The sequence below is a fragment of the Pholcus phalangioides genome, unplaced genomic scaffold (assembly GCF_987345545.1).
Source record: "Pholcus phalangioides strain wild (caught in Gottingen) unplaced genomic scaffold, Ppha-v1.0 ptg000007l_1, whole genome shotgun sequence".
In the NCBI taxonomy this organism is placed as follows: domain Eukaryota; kingdom Metazoa; phylum Arthropoda; class Arachnida; order Araneae; family Pholcidae; genus Pholcus; species Pholcus phalangioides.
In genome coordinates this window covers 49,527,189-49,550,800 of record NW_028301600.1, presented here as the reverse complement: position 1 = coordinate 49,550,800, position 23,612 = coordinate 49,527,189, and the positions used below count along the sequence as shown (strand labels likewise).

The 23,612-nt window shown below is 34.7% G+C and overlaps 1 protein-coding gene across 3 annotated transcripts in view; it reads left to right on the top strand.

Annotated features, from left to right (window-relative positions):
- Rgl (Ral guanine nucleotide dissociation stimulator-like) overlaps positions 1–23,612 on the top strand; it is a 153,517-nt gene that overhangs the window by 11,157 nt on the left and 118,748 nt on the right. Inside the window, exons 3-5 of one of the 3 annotated variants that reach the window (XM_089233416.1) lie at positions 9,064–9,156; positions 21,679–21,875; positions 23,287–23,465. In XM_089233416.1, coding sequence (XP_089089542.1) covers positions 9,064–9,156; positions 21,679–21,875; positions 23,287–23,465 — 469 coding nt within the window. The remainder of the gene's footprint in view (positions 1–9,063; positions 9,157–21,678; positions 21,876–23,286; positions 23,466–23,612) is intronic. The other 2 variants (XM_089233417.1, XM_089233418.1) reach the window with 2 other exon arrangements.

Here is a 23,612-nt window from a genome sequence, read left to right as displayed (position 1 = left end):
CCTTCAACAACCTCTCCTCCAGAGTCGGCTAACCAAGCCTGGAGGAGATGCGTCCCCCCCCCCCGGTCCGAAGCACTAGATCCACAGAGATGCCATTGGTGCGCTATAATGCATCAAATACCCAGAATTTTGGAAAAGGACGCATAAAACTTTTGTTCACGCGTCCCAACCTTTTTTACCATGTATCATGATCGCGCGACCTTGAAAACATGGTTTTACTACTTTGTACCCTGTACTGTATTGATATACATGCGGGTTGTTGAAGAATAAGGTGAAGGATATCTCTAGTTGCTTCCCTGAATGAGGGGCTGTGCACAGACATTCCAAATTTCGGATTTTTTATTCCCCTGCGGATTTTCTCCCTTCCGGTTACATACGGGAAATTACAGTATTTTCGCAGCTATCTGCCGGCATTCAAAGACAGCATCTATACAGAGTAAATTCATCTTGTTTTCTCCTACAATATTGCGGATGCACATTTTTTTTAAAAATCTTAAAGGATTAGAACGCCCGTTAAAGTCGTAAAACTTTCCTGAGATCATGGAAAATAAACCAAATCTGTAAAAACTCAACCTTCAATATCCACAGTTTTGTCATCTAGCTGCTATGTGGTAGTCACCGTTTTGCATCGCAAAAATCACGGGTCTGTACGCAGAATCGGCTTTTGGAGGGGCACAAGGATCTAATTCTTCACAGATAGTATAAAAGAAATTATTTTATTCCAATATTTTAATTCTCTACAAAAACATTCTCTACAAACTTTTGATCTTGGGGGGGGGGGGGAGAGGCCCCTTATATAACCCCCCCTTAAATTTTTCTTTTGGTGGAAATCAGGGTTTGGAACCAGTGATTGTGCAATGGTAATCGGCTTGGTAAAATTTTGAGTTGGTTATTCCTTTGAGAAAAGAAACTTCTGGTTGTCACTGCGGTTTACACAGACCTACAACACAAATATGTATACATTAAACTTCAAATGCATGCATTACCAGTTTGGAGGATAGATGCAGGGCCGCAACTGGGGAGAAGAGCAGGTGGGTCTAGTGCCCCCTCCCCGCACTCTGGACAAGAGAGGGCACCAAATTCACCCTTTATAACTGTTTCTTCTACATTACACGGAGTGCCAAAATGTGTGCGCTTGCCCTGTTTGAGAAAGTATCTAGTTGCGGCTCTAGATAGATGGCACCACCTACTGAACACAAAACTTGCCAATTGCTGGGCACACACACACAAACATACTGTTAAGTTTCACCAACACAAATCTGACATATCTCCCATATTTGGGGGTGAAAATATATGTCAACGGAGTGGTGGACCATCAGGGAGGGAAAATAAAAAATCATTTTACCAGGAAAACCAAAGTATGAATAGGGAATCAGAAGATAATTGTCTGAGAGAGGAAAGAGAATCTAATTTACTTTAAATTTGATCAGAAGATATTGAAAGTGCTAAGATTGTTTTAACGAAATGTAAAATCAATCAGAAGGGAATTTATAGATTGATTTATTAGTAAATATATTAATGTGTCTCCAACTGAATTAAAGTGGATCCTGTTTATAAAGTTTTTTAAAAAATCGTCATAAAAACGTTGTAAACAGGAAACACTTAAAGTAATTCTCATTAAGATTTCTCATTTATTGTTAGGACCATGGTTTTAAATACGAGGAACGTTATAAGCGAGATCAACTGTATATTTGTTTTAGATTTATATTACATGTGTGGGGAATTTCATACGTTAAATTCTCAGTTGTAATGAGCGTCTTTGCAAGGTTTTCCTACTAGTAGCAGGGGTGGGAAATCTGCACCAATCGCGCCATCCTGCTCCTATAGTGTATTTTCATATTTTTCTGCGACAAATAGCACATTTTGCTTCAGTATATCCAGAATTTCGGAAAGCATGCCAAAAATATTTTGTTCTTGCTTGGTGCAAAACGATTCTTTCCCAGAAGAGAACATTTTATTCCACTGTATTTAAACTATTGCCCCCTCACACACATCAGGCTTTCCATTGCGAAACCCTGCTAATATCAGTGATCGTGCAACTGAAGATGGTTTGCAATGATCTTACAGCTTTAAAGCGCAAATGTGTCAGTTTCTGTTTCAAAAAAAAGAAAGAAAATTGCCACTGTACGCAGCAGAAATTACTGTAGTCCATCGTCATTGCGTCAAATCGCGATGTTTCGTGAAAAAAATTTTCATTCCGGGAGTAAAAAGAGCATGTCTGCCGAATTACAAATGCTAATTCAGAAACTTTGCCAAGCATTAAATCATCAATGTTGCCGAATTACGAGTGTTAAATCACCAAATAATGAGTGCCATATCGCCAATCTCACCAAATAATGAGTGCTGAATCGTCAAACATTATGTTGATTTTTCCGAAATTCTCTCCCATTTTGCAACAATTTCTTTCTGAGTATAAAAAAATTTAAAACTTATAGAAAGTTTTCAGCTCATTTGAAGTGCTGCTACTCTAGACAGCAAATAGTGCCCTTAGTAAGCAAAAATCATCTTGAATAGACTGGTGTATAAAATTTTATGACAGCGCTCCAAAACTGCTCAGAATCCTGAATTTTGCTGCTCCAAAATAGACTTTGTCACTTCCCACCCTTGTAGTAGACAATGAAAGTAAATGAACCTTTTTGGATAGAACATGTTTTTAGAAATGCATTACAATATGGCCCACTGCTCAGTCTCAACGAAGAAATATAAGCAGGTGATCAAAGACCTGGGGCATGCTGGAAGAAAATTCATAGAGATACCAGTGTATTATGGGGGGGGGGCATAATTTTTTTCAAGATAATTTTTTTTTTGAAAGGGACCCACTTTCACTCAAAAACGACCCAGATTTTTCGAAGGTAAATTAGAGTACAGCAGCATCTCTGACCCTCCTAGTTACAGCCCTGCTCAGGAGGGGTGACATTTAAACAACATGCGTTCACTGATTTAGATACACGTCTTTGATTCAAGTCACGGATACTCTTTCCCCCCCCCCCCACCCCCGGATTCGTGGCCCGGACATAGATGTTCAATCTTTATGACAATCAAACACAGGTCATATGACAATCAAAACACAGTGCATATGACAATCAAAACACAGGGATAAAATTAATTTCAAAATGTTCAGTTGATGCTGGAATGATTTGTGCATAGTTACTACTGCACCACAATCAATAGTGCATTATTATATAATCCAATATCATTTACATTTTACCTAGGTATGCACTTTTTCAATCTATGGGCTGGATATAAGAGATGCAGGGCTCCCCCTCATCCTACTTTTTGGTAAAATGTCCTACTTTCTTGGTTTTGTCCTACTTTCTGGTTTTTGTCCTACTTTTCTTACCAAATCATATCTACAAAATTTGTGTAATAGGTTTTAATTGAGCAGGGGATCATCAATATATTGCCAAATAGTACAAATGTTGTAGATTGCAATTAATGATCCTGCCAAAGCAGAAATTGTATCGTTTTCAACGTTATTTGGGGGGGGGGGCATATGTGTACCATTTGGTTCATTAATTTTTCATTTGCTTAGTTTGAGGGTTCAACAAGTAGAGTAGCCATTAAAATCTTTGGTCTGGATGGAAAAAAATAATTTTGTATTTACATTTCCTGGTCTTAGACAGTAACTAGCAATCATCATTCAAAATTATGGTGCACATTTTGTGTATAGGTGAAACAACAGTTTGCATTACAAAGCAGTTGTATACATATAGCATTCCATTGCCCAATAGCATTCCATAGTCTTCTGTATTTTTAGGGCATGTGCAGAGGCATAAACAATGTATACAATACTCAGCAAAGAGCTAGAAATGAAAGTGCTTCATTTTTCAAAAACAATTACACTAGTATTGAACAGTAAAATGTAAACAGATCCCTTTAAAAAAAAGGATGGCAACGCAAGTGACTTATTTACATCGGAACTTGTAATTTACAAATTTACACATTTTGCATTGTGCTTTTGAAAGTGGTCTCAAAGGAGCGTCATTCTTAAAAATCTTACATTCCTTCATAATTTGCTGTACATTATCGAAGAGAATTGACAGGTTGGACTGTGGAAAATGCTAGCAACAAAAAAAATGTAATTTATAATTTGAAGAGAACAGAAAAGAATTTTCTTTTCTGTAGTTGCTAGTGCACTGTTTTGGCCAAAAATTGTTTTGTAACCAAGTCATTTCTGTCATTTTGTTTTGACTTTAGTCAATCTTATAGGATACTGAAATAGTGCTATAAAAAAATAATTAATGGGAAAAAAACTTTTAAATAAAATTTTTTTGTTTAGGAATTTTTTTTTCTTATGCTATATCATTATGTTGTCTAAGAGGGGTACCCTCCCCCATCCTACTTTTTAGTCCTGCTTTTTCCTACTTTTTCTAATTTTTTGAGTGGGAGGCCTGAAGACGGAAACAGCTTGAGGGCCACAAACTGATACAATTATCGTGATTTAAGCACTGGGTACTTTCTTAAAATTTTTCCACGGGCCTGATGGATTCTCTTGTTGGCTCATTGAAAGTTTCTGGTTGCCCTGTATGTACGGGACTATAGCCCTTATATAGGAGTGGAGAGTTGTGCGTTGCATTATATGTTCATTGATTGTGGGGGTGCTTAAAAACTCTCAACCCCAGGTTCCAGTGCTTATGGCCCAGGGGCCGGAAGTTGTTCACCCTTGGTTTAACCAAACATCTTAAAACATATTTGTAGATAATCTTTTTTGCTTCTAAATTGCACAGCGAACTAAATAAAATTATCGAATGGATCAGATTGGCTTGTTGGCCGGAGTTTGTGCTCCCATGTATTAAATTACAGCGAAACCTCTATGTATAATGATACTCTGTGGACCAAGAAAGAATATTGTTGTTTGAAAAACTCGGCTTACATAATTACGAGCGTGGTAGCCCAGGTCGATAAGATACTCGCCTAAAGTACCAAAGGATATTTAGAGGTGTCGCTTGTACCCGGTTTATCCTTGTTAGAAACTTTCCTGACACAGGGGTACAACAAATATGGTGACATGACCACAAAAAAAAAAATGCTACCACAGGAAGTCCCACACCAAGGGGTTAATGCACCAACCTCTAGATGAATATAAAAAAAGACTGTCGTTTGGAATCGGCAATAAATTGTAGGTCTAATTAGCCCTCGTGTGCAGAAGAAAACCGTGGTGTGACCGACAAAAATGCTCAAATGAATATACTTACAATTGAAGATCATTTGCTCAGGCTATGCTGGATTTTGAATGAATAGTCACATTTTCCCCCAACATATTTCACGTTCACATGAAAACTTTATTTCATCACAGCTCTTTCTTTGGCCCTCTTCATCACTTTTTGTGACTTCCTTTCACCTGATTTTCTCCTGTGGGTCCCCTTAGAATATCCTAGGATAACAAGGGTCCATATGACCAGAGGCAAATGTAGAGCTCGCTGTTGGGAAGGGGTGTTTTTGCATTTCAGGTGACCATACATCCTGTATTTTCCAGGAAATTCCACATTTTTTCTCTATTCTGACTTTTCCCATTTTTTAGCCAAAGTTTTATTGAATTTGTTATTTAATTGAAGACTTTGAGATACAGGTAATTTTCAACAGATTTATTGCATAAAATATTATTATATAGAAGTTACGAAAATTTCATCATCACATTGAGAGCAGTATTGCATATTTCGTTTGGGAGGGTTGTCACCCTGATCACCCTTCAACTTACCTATACCACATTGGACATAGACACTGGAACTTGAGTACTCTCGCTGCTTGCCTCCCCTCCTCCAACTTTGTATGAGGGCTTAGCACCCTCCAAAGAGTTTGTGGATATACAATGTAATTGTATTATACAATGCATGTCTCACATGCCGATAGTCCTGAATCTTATACACATGGTACGTCAAGCAACTATGCCCAAAGATGAAAAACCAAACGGAAGATAATTTATTATTTTAAGAGTGCCTACCATACTGAGTATAGTTTTGGCATCCTATAACACATTAATAAGAAAAGGATTGTTGAAAAGTTGAAGAGAATTTTTTGATTTAAAAAAGGAATAGAAATTTCTAAATTTTTGAAAAGCATTCCCGTGCCACAGGTTGGCCACCCCTGCTCTAAACTGTCGTTGTGCTGGGCAATTGCTTCTTTATCGACAGGTGGCTTGACGAGAAGTGGCTCCATTATAATATATACATATATATGGTTCCCTCTAAAACCCTAACTCTCACCCATAATGCTTCGACATTAAGTTCCAACCTTGCCCAATTCAAACACCCCTCACACTTGAAACTATTAGCTAATATCCCCCTAGACTAGGGAACTTCCCATCGCAAGCTTTACACAACACAAGTCACGGTCGAGGCATACTAACACTATTGCAGAAAACTAGATATTAACACTTAAAAAAATAGAATGAGAAATGTTAGCAGGAAATTAAAATAATGTAAATTACATTACAATGTAAAATACATTACAATGTAAAATACATTACAATGTAAAATACATTACAATGTAAAATATACGTAAAAGATGTATGAAGAATTTAAGTTAACTAAAATGCTCAACACTATATCACAAAGAAGAAATATATATAAAGAATACAACACACCCCTAAAAAGTATTAAGATACAAAGTACAATTTATATTTTTTAGTATTAGCAAATAAAAAAAAAATTACTTAGAATACCCGGGAAAAGGGTATACACTGTTCGCTAACACTCATGCCCAAAGAAAACCATGAAATTATATCAGAGAGGCGGGTAAACAATAAAATGGCAAGTAACCGGCATATGGGTATTCCCTCCTATATGAGTACATAGGCAAAGAAATTTATTATAAACAAAGAAACAGCTGTCACAAACCTGGCAAAAGTACAATGAAAATGAAATGAGAGCGAGAAAAAAAAGCTGAAGTCAATCAAAAATACACAACGGAAATTAAAAAAGTTGAGAGCAATAAAAAAGCACTTCTCTCGCAAATCTAACAATGTGCGGTCCTAAAAATCTGGTGACAAAATCAAGTTAAAGAGTAAATTAAACACACAATCTAGAAAAATATAAAAAATGGGGGCAGAGTATATGACCCAAAAAATAAAAAACATGCTAAATAAAACTCATGAAAACAAAGAAAAACACAAAATGGCACACCAACGTGACAGATAATTCTTCAGTAATTCCCTCGGCAACAATGGTCAATGAGCGGAGCAAGATAAAGGCATGTCCAGTTCCTATCGCGGCCAAGACGAGAATGTCTCACAAGATGACAATTTTTTAACATGCTTAGTGTTTAGTGACAAGGCTACTTTTCATCTAAGTGGCAAGGTCAACCACCACAATATTAAAATATGGGGATATGGAACAGCCACATGAAATTGTACAGCATGAAAGAGCCTCACCCAAAGTTGATGTTTTTTGTGCAATTTCTTGGAGAAAGGTGTATGGCCCCTTTCTTTTCATAGAGACCACTGTTACGGGAACCACATATCTTGATATGCTTGAAAACTGGCTTTTCCCACAGTTAGAAACCGATTTGGATGACTTCATTTTCCAGCAGGACAGGGCATCACTACACAGGAGCTTGGGCATTCAATAATTTTTGAACAATCGCATTCCTAAATGATGGATCGACCATATGGGACCTGATGATTCAGTTAAACATCACTGGTTTCCAAGATCGCTGGACCTCACAGTGTGAGATTTCTTCTTGTGGGGGTTTATAAAAGACTACGTTTATGTGCCTCCCCTTCCAGCTACATTAACCAAACTAAAGATACGCATAACAGCAGCTGTGGAAGCAGTAGATGCAAACATGCTTGCAAAAGTTTGGGACAAATTTGACTACCATATATAGACATATGCTGTGCATCCCAAGGTGAACATATTAAACACCTTTAATTTGGTTTGTAAAAATATGATTAGAGCCATGTAATATAAAATTAATCTCAATGTCTATGTGTTCAATTCGAGTGATTCTTTTTGAAACACTCTGTATAATGATCATAAATTTATTTTAAAAACACTACCGATTCATGTTCTTGAATGCTGGCATTTATCAAACTGGTTTAGTGAATGTCAGAAATAGGAAAGTTAAAAAAAATTTTTTTTTTGCTCTTTAACCTGCTTTTTTTAAAAAGTAATAATAATCCTTGGTTTTGCTGGTCTCCAGACACTGGAATATATTTATAAAATTTAATGAAGGAATGCACAAATAAATCTTGTTTACTTTTACTTTACAAACACTGTAATTTTTTATATTTGTCTTCATAATTTTTTGATAAATAAAATCATTTTGATCTTCAATTTTTTTTAAATTATAGTTGAACTAATGGATGATTTTATTTAACTCTGAGTATCATGTAGGAACAATAGCAACATAAGCTTTATACAGGGTGCAAGCTATCAGTTGGCACCACAATTTACTGGTGAACCATTGGTCCTAGAGGCATACTTCTAACTAGAAAAAGTATTCAAATAACATGTGGACCTCAGATATATATGCCATTCATATTGCAAGGGGTTGTATAGTTATTAAAATAAAAACTAACTTTTATATGGATACCCCATGCTCAAAAACCTAGTTAGAAAGTTGTTGCCCTATCTTTCCTGAGGCAAACAAAAGAAATTCCATGTTTCTAAGTGCAATATTCGCTGAGATATTTGGATTCAAAAAATAAAGAAAACTTATTAAAAAAAAAACAGCAATAAATGAGGGGGGGGGGAAACACTTTCTGTTAGTTTATGCTATTTTTTCCCTTAATGTTTCTCCATTTTTTTAAATTTAAATATCTCAACAAATATTGCACTTGGAAATGTATAATTTATTGTGTTGGCCTCAGGGGAGACAGTGCAACAACTTTCTAATTGGGTTTTTGAGCAGAGGGTGGCCTTATAAAAATTTTTTTTAATAACTAACAACCCCTTTAAATATGAATGATTTTCTGAGTTCTACGCATTAGTTGAATATTTCTTCTAATTGGAATTATGCCTATTAGAATTGCAGTGACAACTGTTAGCTATACACCTTGTATAAAAAAAAAAAAAAAAATGTGTAATTCATAAGTTTATGTGTTTTTCATCCAATTGGATACAGGAACCATTGATAAAATATTGGGGCGAAGAAAAGCAAAGTGAAGCTGTGTATGGTGTATATGTTAAAAAAGTCTGCTATGGTCTATGTAGAAAAGTAAGTTTTCACTGCATCCTTGCACTGGCGAGCTACATTCATAATATGAGAGTTAAGCCATGTGAAAAATCTTGATCATACATTATTTCCAAAAGTGTGTTCTTTTTAGAGTTTAGGCATTTTCTCAAATTTCTAGAAAAATATTTGGCAAATAAATCATTCTGAAATTTCTAGTGAAAATTTAGTCACAAGTGTATTTAAGGGACCTATAAAAAATTAAGTAAGAAAAACTTTTTGATCAACCCTGTATGATAAAGAACTGCAAATGATTTGTAACTTTCACAAAATATTGTAATAACTTTGTGCAATACTTGTGGGCATTTTCGTGAGAATAGCTTGTATATTCACGAAGATACAAACTTTTCCTATAAAAATTCCAATTTTCATTGCATGTTTTTTTGCTTATAACATGAAGAGTTTTCAACCAATTTTTATTAAATTTACAGAAACATCACTAATATACACATGAGACACCCTGTGTAGGAATTTAGAATGTAACAGTTTATTATTTATTGAGATATGAGCATTTTTAGTAAATGATTTTTAATCGTGCATTGCACAGAAAATGTGGGTTTTTTTTTCACAGTTTGGTTGTCAGATATATAGCGCAACTTATATGAAAATTCCAGTTGAATTTCGTGAAAATTCAAAAAGATATACTTGATATCGTGACCTGTAATATAAGTTACTTGAGTTACTTGCTGAGGTCTTACTATCACCCTCCTCCCCTACTTGAATGATAAGGGATTTTGTGCAAATTGGTATTTTTCAATTATTTTCTGTTATTTGATTATTTCTTTCAGTTTCTTCATTTTGACATCATACATGTTTGTTATGTTCAAGCATTTTTCTGGCACAGCATCAGACACATGTCTTTGCTCATTTGTATAAAGATGTAGGCTTAGTCTTAAAATGATCAAATAACATAAAATAATAGAAATACCAATTTGTGGAAAACCCCTTATCATCAGTCAGTAACTTAAATTGCATCTCATAATATCGCTGGAATCTCATATTCAACTGGAATTTTTATATAAATTGCACTATATATGTGCATGGTACTCAAGACCTAGATTTTCTCTGCTTACCAATTGTAGAATTATTCTTTTGCTCAGTCAAAAGAATGATATGTTGTAAAATAGTGGCTCTTCACATCAGCCAGCAGGGCCCCCTAAGTTGGGATCTTTATTGTGGCCTTTTTTTCTACAGTGAATTTATAGTGTGAAGAAACAAAACTGATAATCATTTCAAACTCCAGGCTGGAGCTCTGCTCATGAGTAAAATAGTGAAAAATAAAGATTTGTCATGCAACATTGTACCAGTGAATGCAATATAGTAAGAATCCATAAAAACTCCAAATGAATCAGATAAAGTACAATAACGAGCTTTCAAAAATGTACCTTTGAGTATTACCAAATGGGTACTGAAGAAAAGCAAACACCATGATATAGAACATCTGTTCTCCCAATATTAATCTGTTCTCCCAATATTAAAAGACTGTCCATTTCAGCATAATTTGCAATCATATTAGTTAAATATCTCTATAGCGGCCATTTTGACTGCTACCATCATTCTAGGTAAAACTTCATTTTACCACTAAACTGAGAAATCTAGAATATTCGTGCTTTAGGAATTTAAGAGACTCAACAAGATGAGGAAAGTCATGAAGTTTCAAGTACCTGAGATAAACCGTTCATGTGTAATGGCATGTCAAAGTAAGTTTGCGGTCAAAATGACATGAATGAATGAATAAATGAATGCCAGAACTTTGCCACTGGACTTATCCCGTTGCCGAGATCTCTTCCAGCCCAGCTTCATGGCAGAGTCTGCTGTCATTCTAGTGTTAAGAGACTTTCTAAATCATCATATCAAATCTTTCATGGTCAGCAGCAATTGACAAAAAGATCAGTAAATAAAAAAATAAAGGCAGCAATAATCCTGTCGTGGATGCCAGATTATGTTAACCCTTTAATTGGCACAGCAGAAATCACACTTAACCTCCTTCAAATTGCAACATATTTTTCAATGAAGTAGACTTTCTTTTTCAGCAGGTGCAAGCTAAATGGTAGAGGGAAAAGTGTTTCATTGAGAGATCAACTGTACAGCATATCTGAGCTTGTCTCTATTCTAAAATAAGAGACTTTTAAGGAGGCGAGATATCTTGTCAATGTTGCTTAAAGGGTTAATAAACAAACTGAAAATTCACTATAGTGGATCCCATCCCACTTAGAATGTTTTCCTGCTTAGTGCAACTTATTTTTGTGGTTCCAACTTTTACTAATACTCATTGAGATTTCCTATTCAAAGCATTTTCTTTCTTACAATGTTTATTAATGATGGTTTTTGAAAACCTTATAAATGAAATCAACTGTACATGAATTTCAATCAATCCATCACTTAGTTCTAACTTCTACTTGGGGCGTTTTTGTTGCTGCTGTTCAATAAAAAGATGGGTGTGATTCTTTTAGTGACAGAATTTATTCATGACAGGAAAATCTGAGATCTATATTAACACTAAACTCACATACAAAAATTTACTCACACATTCTCGAACTGGAACTAAAACTACATTTCTCCATTAAGGAGGACCAAAATGGGTTTCACATTTCTGGCCATACAAATGCTGTACACAAACATAATTGTAAATATGTCAAAAAGCAGCTAAAATATTTTGCGTCATCAGAAATCGAAGAGTAAAAATGGTAAATGCTGTAAGTGCTAAAAAAAAATCAAACACAGTTTTTCACGTTAAAGTGTCAAATGAGCAATGCTTTATAATGGTGTTGACGTGAAGAGTGCCTGGTAGTCCTCCAAGTGGTTCAAAAGAGTGTGTTAAGAGGTCGCAAATGTGAACATCCCTGCGGGTTAGCATGAGCTGCAAAATAGTTTTTTGTGATTTCCCAACATTTTTCCTTTTGGCACTTACAGTGTATATCATTTTTACCCTTCAATTATCATTGGAAATAAAATATATTCTAATTTCCTGTATATGATCTGCAGATACCAATTTCGCTATTTTGAGAAAAACTATTGTATAATCTGCAGAGCTGCGTATAATCCACATGTGAAAATTTCATTCACCAATAATGAAATCTAAAAGAGCAGAAAGATTGCAAAACGAAAATGTCTAGCACATCTATTAAATTTTTCTAGTTAGATCGATATGTCATCAATATATCTTTCAAAAATTATTTTTGAAAATATTTGTGTCTATTCCAACCTCTCCGAAAAAAACTGCAAATAAAACACCGTGGAATATGATCTGCATCAAGTTATTCTAATGTTTTTTTAAAGTATAATTCACTGATTATATGCAGGTAGATGGCGGAAAAAAAATATACACAAAGCATTAGCCCAAATCATTTGGTACTAAATTGCCCATGGCAATAGACTGGAGTTGTGCTCTGTTTAAAGGAAAGAAAGAAAAGCTTATTTGTAGGAAAATACTGTGAATGACATACATAAAATCTAGATTAAAAGCAACAAATTAAGCAAAATAAATACATCATCAAAGAAATACACCTGCACATCGGAATCACTATTGCTATCAAGCGACAGACATCCATATTAAAAATTTATAGATCACGTGATAAATTTTATTTTTTGAATGTTTTCTTTGGGGTTTGGGGAGATATGATTGAATTAGTAAAGATTTTCAATCAGATAGATGATAGACTATAAAATATTGATACACCACCATTTAAGTGCTTTGATTGGGGAACACCAGTTGGTTTGAGACCACCCAGTTATCGTGTTGGTGGGAGATTTCTCTTACAGGGCTATGAAAGGTATAGAATAGTGTATATATGAAGATGTAATGTCACTCTCTGCTATTCAGACAAAGGACTGGAGATGGACAGTCAGACCTAACTCAGCTAATAACTCATATATACTGTCATTAGCCACAAGATGACAACTTATCTGAAAACGTCACTCTCTGTTGTTCACAACGTTGGTAAAAAAACCAAAAAACCAGATTTTTTTGGTTTAAACCGGGTTTTTTTGTTTTAAATAGTATTAACATTAACAACAATAAAATTTCTGAAAAATCATTCAAACTTCTAATAATTAATTAAAATAAAATAAATGTTTATTAATATAATTAACACTATTCCCATATTTAATTAATCAATATTTCTTATATTTTAACAAAAACCAACTTTTGCAATTTAATTATTTTTTACTTAACTCAATAGATTACTTCGTGTTTGAAAATTCTTTTAATATTATTATTAAACATATAATATAAAGATGTTTTCTCCAGTTACTTTCAGTATGCTTAATTAGGAAGCTATTTTGCAAAAACTATAATAAAAATTAGGTGAATATAATGTATTTAATGAAGCATAAATAATGCAGATTACTTAACGATGATTTACGATATACAGGGTGATTATAACTAAGGTTCTGATTTCAAAACACTGTAAAAAAAAGAATGATTGTCAGAGTGACTTGAAAATTGACGTGAAAATATTCCGGAAGAAATATAATTTTATTAAGTAAAGAGGGAAAAAAGACTTTAAAATGTAAAATTAATGATATCATCCAACATGTGGGAAATTTGCTTGCAGAATGGAAACAATAGCCAGTCATGGCAAAATGATAACTTCATTATAACATTGACGATTTCATAATTCATGGAAACATCACAAAAAAACGAAGTAATTCAATAAATAACTACAACTTACTCAAGAAATGTTAAAATATGTTGTCCACCGTGTTCTGGCTATGAGGTGAAAACACAAAATTCTTGTTAAACAATAGATCAGAGTTTGCCATGGTCATGATATGGATGTGCTTGCAATTCATCTTTATTAAATCAAACGCGCCCCCATGTTAATATTCCTGAGGAACTTCTAACATATAGGGGATGCACTGAAGCTTGCAATTTACAAAAGTTTGCAATTCGACCACTGTTCATAACATTTTGAGGTACCCCCCACAGCCAGAAGTTGCAAGGGTTAATGTCAAAGGAACTGATGGCCAGCCAGGTGTCATTCAATCCTGTTATTGTCAAAATGAGTCTTCAGCAGCTGCTTTGCTGGTATTGCAATGTGCATCTTGATAGAAGTTGTTCTATCCACACACTGATGCTGTGGAAGTGCCGAAATGATGTGGCTGCACACAATAAATTATACTGCTGGCCAAGTACAGCATCACATCTACTTGCAAATTTTGCACTACTTGCACTTTTTTTTTTTTCGCCAAAGAAAATTCCATTGCTTCAGGAGTATCCATGCGAATTTCCAAGTCATTCTGACCAGTACTTATTGTATAGTTTTTGAATCAAAACTTTAATTATAATCACCCTGTACATAGCTGATTATTTTTCATAAATCTGTTACTACTACTATAAAGTAGAACCCTGATTAACTGGGCCTAACAGCGAAAATATAAAAAAACAACTATTGAATATTAAAACTGAGATATACAGTAGGAGATGTGCTACTTCTTATGGGAATGAAAATGTCTGTGAGGTAATGTAACTACTAGTACACAAGTCTTTGTCCTTTAGGGACAGCTGGTGTCTTTATTGGATTATAGGACCACCTGTCCCTAGCATAATGGTGTCACTACTGTTGCTGCTTCTTTGTAAAGGGAAAAAGAAACTTAGGAGATAATACACCACTACATTTAGATGTGTGATGCAATGCTTAATCATGAATTTGCTAAAGATATAGAGCTTCAGAATGTAGCCAAAGGTTTGAAAATGCGGTAAGAATGAGAAATTTTGGCTTCTGTATATAACTTTACATAACTAAGATACTTCATATGAAAAAATATATATATTCAGGCCACTTTTATAAGCCTTTTTAAAAAAAAAACACTTACACCATCTTATGGCATTTAAAGATATACCATCAAAATGTACCCCAAGAATATAAAATGTGGTAAAAATGAAAAATTTTGGCTAATAATGAACCAATATGATATTTTTCAAGGAATAAATGTTATTTAGGCCACTTTTATTTGACTTTTTGAAAAAAACCACTTGGTTAAAACCAAGGTTTAAACCAAACAACCCTGGTTGTTGATACAAAGGTTTTAACAACTGGCTCATGTGAAGATAAATTTAGGAGAGAAAATTCAACTGCCTCAGCTGAGAATTGAACAACCATCTCCATACTATCCGTTTGAGTGGGCTAGACCAGTGGTTCTCAACCTTTGGAAGGCTGTGACCCAGTTGATTTCTTTTATGTGAGTGGAAGGCCCAGTAATATGCATGCCTAATGGGGCATAAGTAATTTGTTAACTATTCACAGCCCAGTTTGACTGATGTCAGGGCCCAGCGGTTGAGAAACACTGGGCTAGACCCAGGGTTGTTTGGTTTAAACCAAGTTGTTTTTAAAAAAAAATCAGATAAAAGTGGCCTAAATATCATTTATTCCTTGAAAAATATCATATTGGTTCATTATTAGCCAAAATTTTTCATTTTTACCACATTTTATATTCTTGGGGTACATTTTGATGGTATATCTTTAAATGCCATAAGATGGTGTAAGGGTTTTTTTTTTAAAAAGGCTTATAAAAGTGGCCTGAATATATATATTTTTTCATATGAAGTATCTTAGTTATGTAAAGTTATATACAGAAGCCAAAATTTCTCATTCTTACCGCATTTTCAAACCTTTGGCTACATTCTGAAGCTCTATATCTTTAGCAAATTCATGATTAAGCATTGCATCACACATCTAAATGTAGTGGTGTATTATCTCCTAAGTTTCTTTTTCCCTTTACAAAGAAGCAGCAACAGTAGTGACACCATTATGCTAGGGACAGGTGGTCCTATAATCCAATAAAGACACCAGCTGTCCCTAAAGGACAAAGACTTGTGTACTAGTAGTTACATTACCTCACAGACATTTTCTTTCCCATAAGAAGTAGCACATCTCCTACTGTATATCTCAGTTTTAATATTCAATAGTTGTTTTTTTATATTTTCACTGTTAGGCCCAGTTAATCAGGGTTCTACTGTATAGTAGTAGTTACAGATTTATGAAAAATAATCAGCTATATACAGGGTGATTATAATTAAAGTTTTGATTCAAAAACTATACAATAAGTACTGGTCAGAATGACTTGGAAATTTGCATGGATACTCCTGAAGCAATTGAATTTTCTTTGGCAAAAGAAAAAAGTGCAAGTAGTGCAAAATGTGCAAGTAGATGATGCTGTACTTGGCCAGCAGTATAATCTATTCTGTGCAGCCACATCATTTCGGCACTTCCACAGCATCAGTGTGTGGCTAGAACAACTTTTATCAAGATGCACATTGCAATACCAGCAAAACAACTGCTGAAGACCCATTTTGACAATAACAGGATTGCACGGCACTTGGCCAGCCATCAGTTCATTTGACCATAACCCTTGCAACTTCTGGTTGTGGGGGTTACCTCAAAATGTTATGAACAGTGGTGGGATTGTAAACTTTGGTGAATTGAAAGCTTCAGCGCATCCCCTATATGTTAGAAATTTCTGAAGAATATTAACATGGGGGCGCGTTTGATTTAATAAAGGTGAAATTGCAAGTGCATCCATATCATGACCATGGCAAACTCTGATCTATTGTTTAACAAGAATTTTGTGTTTTCACCTCATAGCCAGAACACGGTGGACAACATATTTAACATTTCTTGAGTAAGTTGTAGTTATTTGTTCAATTACTTCGTTTTTTGTAATGTTTCCATGAATTATGAAATCATGTAATGTTATACACTGAAGAGCCAAAAAAACTGGTACACCTGCCTAATATCGTGTAGGGCCCCCGCGAGCCCGCAGAAGTGCCGCAACACGACGTGGCATGGACTCGACTAATGTCTGAAGTAGTGCTGGAGGTAATTGACACCATGAATCCTGCAGGGCTGTCCATAAATCCGTAGGAGTAAGAGGGGGTGGAGATCTCTTCTGAACAGCACGTTGCAAGGCATCCCAGGTATGTTCAATAATGTTCATGTCTGGGGATTTAGGTGGCCAGCGAAAGTGTCTAAAGTCAGAAGAGTGTTCCTGGAGCCACTTTGTAGCAATTCTGGACGTGTGGGGTGTCGCATTGTCCTGCTGAAATTGTCCAAGTCTGTCGGAATGCACAATGGACATGAATGGGTGTAGGTGATCAGACAGGATGCTTAAGTACCTGTCACCTGTCAGAGTCATATCTAGACATATCAGGGGTCCCATATCACGCCAACTGCACACGCTCCATACCATCACAGAGCCTCCACCAGCTTGAACAGTCCCCTGTTGACATGTAGGGTCCATGGATTTATGAGGTTGTCTCCATACCTGTACACGTTCATCAGCTCCAAGCAATTGGAACCGAGACTCGTCAGACCAGGCAACGTGTTTCCAGTCCTCAACGGTCCAATGTCTGTGTTGTCGGGCCCAGGCAAGGCGTAAATCTTTGTGTCGTGCAGTCATCAAGGGTACACGAGTGGGCCTTCGGCTCCGAAAGCCCACATCGATGATGTTTCGTTGAATGGTTCGCACACTGACACTTGTTAATGACCCAGCATTGAAATCTGCAGCAATTTGCAGAAGGGTTGCACGTCTGTCACGTTTAATGATTCTCATCAGTTGTCGTTGGTCCCGTTCTTGCATGATCTTTTTCCGGCCGCAGCGATGTCGTAGATTTAATTTTTTACCGGATTCCCGATATTCACGGTACACTAGTGAAATGGTCGTATGTGAAAATCCAAATTTCATCGCTACCTCGGAGATGCTATGTCCCATCTCTCATGCGCCGACTATAACACCACGTTCAAACTCACTTAAATCTCGATAACCTGCCATTGTAGCAGCAGTAACTGATCTAACAACTATGCCAGACACTTGTTGTGTTATATAGGTGTTGCCGACCGCAGCGCCGTACTCTGATTGGTTCCATTTCTCTTTATTTGCATATGCATGCCTGTACCAGTTTTTTTGGCTCTTCAGTTTAATTAAGTTACTTTACCATCTCTGGCTATTGTTTCCCTTCTGCAAGCAAATTTCCCATGTGTTGGATGATGTCATTAATTTTACATTTTAAAGTCTTTTTTCCCCCTTTATCAAATAAAATTTCATTTCTTCAGGAATATTCAAGTCATTCTGACAATCATTCTTTTTTTAGTGTTTTGAAATCAGAACCTTAGTTATAATCATCCTGTATATCGTAAATCATCGTTAATTTATCTGCATTATTTATACCTCATTGAATACATTATATTCACCTAATTTTTATTATAGTTTTTGCAAAATAGCTTCCTAATTAAGCATACTGAAAGTAACTGGAGAAAACATCTTTATATTATATGATTAATAACAACATTGAAAGAATTTTCAAACACAAAGTAATCCATTGAGTTAAGTAAAAAATAATTAAATTGCAAAAGTTGGTTTTTGTTAAAATATAAGAAATATTGATTAATTAAATATGGGAATAGTGTTAATTATATTAATAAACATTTTATTTTAATTAATTATATTAGAAGTTTGAATGATTTTTCAGAAATTTTATTGTTTTTAATGTTAATACTATTTAAAACAAAAAAAAAAGTTTTTTTACCAACCCTGGAACATGGATATACTATTGAGTTGAAATTGAATGTTTATTCAAAATTTCATGAGTTTACTGCAAATATTAATGATGTGTCTAGTACTTGAGTAAACCATGGACAAGTGTTCAAGATTTTATGTAACAGAAAGATCAATTAGAAAGATGCGTGAATAAATGATAGAGAGAGAGGGACCCAATAGTCAGAAAGACTCTACACCCAGTCTTTAATTGATGGTCCAAAGATAAGAGAAAAATATCCTGAACTGAAAAGAGAAGAGAATTAGCCGAACTAATGTGTTTATATTAACTGGAGTAAATATTGTGCTGTGTGGCTGATTGAAGACACAAAAGCCTAATGGTGGTTTTAATGCTTAGAATGAATGGATGGCTGGAAAAATTCCTTTCCAGTTTAAGTTACACAAATATATCATATTAATTGAACTGTAGCAAAGCAAAAAAAATCAAAGGAGTTTGGCCGAAAATTACCACTTTTATAAAAAATCATTTCAAGAAATGGAAACAAAATATACATTTATTGTCTGAGAAAGTGGTTCATAAGGATATTTAATTTAATAACTATAGATTTATTTCATTGAGTAATATATAACTCATTAATGATATCAAAAGTTTATAGTTAAATCAGAGATGCCACTGGACTCTAATTTACGTGGGTCCCGGGACCCAGGTTATTTGAAAAATCTGGGTTCTTTTTGAGTGGAAGTGGGTCCCTCTCAAAAAAAAATTTATCTTGAAAAACATTATGCCCGCCTCCCCATAATTCACTGGTATCTCTATGAATTTTCTTCTAGTATGCTCCAGGTTTTTGATCACCTGCTTATATTTCTTCGTTGAGACTGAGCGGTAGGTCATGTTCTGGGTAAGAGAAGAAGGTATCTGTGAATCAAGTAATTTTTTCATTTCTAAAAACATGTTCTATCCAAAGGTTCATTTACTTTCATTTTCTACTAGTAGGAAAAACTTGCAAAGAAGCTCATTAGCGCACACTGAGAATTTAACATATGGAATTCCGCACATGTAATAAATCTAAAACAAATATACAGTTGATCCTGCTTATAAAGTTTCTCTCATTTAGAATGTTTTTCCACTTGATACAACTTATTTTCATGGTGCTAACAACAAGTAATACTCATAGCGATTTCATGTTTAAAGTGTTTTCCTATTTATTACGATTTTTAAGACGGTTTTTGAAAAACGTTATAAGCAGGATCCACTTTAATAAACAGTTGAATGCACACATTTATATATTTACTAATAATCAATGTATGAATTCCCTTCTGATTGATTTTACATTTTGTTAAAAATATCTTAGCATTTTCAATATCTTCTGATCAAATTTAAAGCAAATCAGATTCTCTCTCTCTCCTCTCCAGACACTTATCTTCTCATTCCCTATTCATATTTTGGTTATCCTGGTAAAATGATTTTATTTTCCTTCCCTGATGGTCCACAACTCTGATCTGTCGCCATTTAACTGCCACATATTTTAACACCTGAATATAGGTGCTATGTCAGATTTGCATTGGAGAAACTTAAGAGTGTGCTTGTGTGTGTGTGCCCAGCATTTGGAGTGTTTTGTGTTCAGTAGGTGGTGCCATCTATCTAGCACCGCAACTAGATACTTTCTCAAACGGGGCAAGTACACATTTTGGCACACCCATGTAATGTAGAAGAAGCAGTTATAAAACATGAATTTGGTGCCTCCCTGTAGTCCAGAGCCCAGGACACTAGGCCCGCCTGCCCCTCCCAGTTGCGGCCCTGCATCTATTCTCCAAACTGGTAATGCATACGTTTGAAGTTCAATGTATGCATATTTGTGATGTAGGTCTGTGTGATCGCCATGGCAACCAGAAGTTTTTTCAAAGGAATAGCCAACTCAAAATTTGAAATCTTTAGAAAATCACATTTTTAGCCATGAAAATCACGGATTTTCACGAAAAGCAAAATTTGGGGGGAGGTTATAAGGGGCCTCTTCCTTTCCACCCCCCCTCCCCCGGAGATCAAAGATTTAAAAATATTTTTGTAGAGAATTAAAATATTGGAATAAAATATTTTCTTTTATACTATCTGTGAAGAATTAGAACCTTGTGCCCCTCCAAAAGCCGATTCTGCTTACACACACATGATTTTTGCGATGCGAAACGGTGACTACTGCATAGCAGCTAGATGACAAAACTGGATATTCAAGGTCAAGTTTTTACAGATTCGGTTTTTTTCCACGATATTGGGAAGGTTTCACAATTTGAACGGGCATTCCAATCCTTTACGATTTTTTAAAAAACGCGCATTCGCAATATTGTAGGAACAAGACGAATTTAAGCTGTATAATCTCAGTCTTTTAATGCCGGCCGATATCCCCGAAAGTACCATAATTTCCCGTATATAGCAGTAAGGGAGAAAATCTACAGGGTAATAAAAATCCGAAATTTGAAACCTCTGTATACGACCCCTCATTCAGGGAAGCAACCAAAAATATCCCTTATCGTATTCTTCAACAACCTGCGTGTATATCAATACAGTAGTGTACAAAACCAGTTTTTCAAGGTCGCGTGATAATGATACACGGTAAAAAGAAAAAAAAAGGAAAGGGGAAAAAAAGTTTTGAGGTTTTTTCTTCTTAGAACTAAGAAAGAACGCGTACCGGAGGACGTGTGAACAAAATTTTTATTCGTCCTTTCCCCAAATTCCGGGTATTTTACACGTTGTAATGCGTCAGTGGCATCTCTGGTTAAATAATATCAGAACCTTGTTTTATCCGGCATGCGGAAAATCAACAACTCGTGTCCCTCGACTTTTCTGGCATGCTGGATTATATGCAGGAATATGCAGGAATACTGTATTTTTCTATTTATTTTTTCCAGCAACCTCATTGAGCAATATGCTTGTCATGGTCTTAATTTTATATTTGAGATAAACAAACATCTATGTTTGTTCTTCTAAATGTAATTTAGTTCTTCTTTTTTTCCCTCCAGGGAAAGGTTGAAATTCTTCCTTCTTTAGAGTGGGAAACTGATTGTATCAAAGTTATCAAAGCTGGCACTTTACCAAAATTAATTGACAGTCTGTCCACTGATGATGGCGAAATGGAACCAAGTTATGTTAACATATTTTTTTCAACTTATAGATCGTTTGCTTGTGCTGAAGAAATTCTTTCTCTTCTTATTTCAAGGTAATAATTTTAATTATTATTCTTTAATTAAATTCTTTCTATCACATTAATATTTATAATATATATATTTATATATATATATACAGGGTGCATAGCTAACATCTCACACCATATTTCACTGGTGAACCGTTGATCCTATAGGCATACTTCTAATTCGAAAAATATCCAAATAACATGTGGTAGATACGTCATTCATATTGCAAGAGGTTGTATAGTTATTAAAATAAAAAAAAGTAACTTTTCATACAAACACCCTGTGCTCAAAAACCCAATTAGAAAGTTGTTGCCCTGTCTGTATGAGGACAAAACATGTTTTACTCTCATTTATGCTGTTTTTTAGTAGCATATATGGGTAGTAGAAGAATATTTAAATTCTAGGTTGAAAGCTGAGTGAAAAAATGAATTTCTAAAAGTGAATTTAAAAAAATGGAAATGTTCCTTTTTGAAAATAAGATCCTTACTTTGGGTGAACAAGTAGGATGTTAGATTTTTTTATAGATATCATTAGCTTGATACCTATAGATATTGTTATATTATGTTAAAGGAATTGTTTATGGCAGAAGATGGGAAGACTTATTTCCCAAAACATAGTATACATACATATTATGAAAATCAGATTATCATAATTTCTAGGTAATAGGCTGTGTCAAAAAAGGACCAAATAAAAGAAAGTTTTCATAAAAATGCTGTGGCTTTGTATATGCCACACAGTTTTAATTCAAGAATAAAAAAAAAATCACTAGCATCCACAAATAAAGTCAAGTACATAGGTACATTAAACTTACCTTTAACTCCTTAACTGCCAAGGGCTTGTTCCTTAAGGAGCCTGCGTGTTAACTGCCACAGGCATATTTATACGTCTTTACAGCAGGTGAGTGAAAAAAAAGTGACACTGTGTGGGAGTGGATCTTGTAAGATTTCATCGGCAGTTTAAGCGTTCAAAGTTTTCTTCAAGAACTATAGTATTACTGACTAATATCATTGGATATTATCCAGGAGTAAAAATTTAATTTTTTGACAGGATCAAAAAATAATAGAAAACATTCATAAAATGCTTATATAATATATCACAAAATCTCTTAAAATTAAAATGCCTAAAAAAAGATTTTTGTATATGCCACACCTTTGAATTAGTCACAAGAGCTAAAAATTTATGGGTAAAAATTAAAGCTATATAAACCATGGCTTAATTATAAGAAATTACTGTAATTACACTAATGAGGCAACATGAAATGTGATCAAAATAGTAGTTTCATGGTTAAAAAAATTATTCATTATTGTTTCTTTGACCATCAAGATTATCAAATAAGTTTTTGTATTTTTTGATAAAGTTGGATGTATGTTTTATATTTCTCTGTTTCTGTTTCTGAATTTTAATTGTAATATTGCAATATACATTTTAAATTATCAGGTCTTTGTCTAGAATTCTGCTGGTTTGGATTGACATGTTCCCAGAAGATTTTTGTGATCCTCCCAGTTTTCCAGCTTTGCAAAAAGTGCTGGATTATGCCAAAAAGTATTGTCCTGGGCAAGCATTGGAATTAAGATGCACATACAGGCTTAACAGGTTTATGAAAGATGACAAAATTGGTTAGCTTCATTTATTAAATTATACTTTTTTTTTGAGACAAATTAACCATATTTTTACAAATTATGTTCTTAGAAATTTACAAAGAATCATCACTATCCTCATGCTCATTTACATTCAAAACTTCATCTGATCTTGATATATGGTTG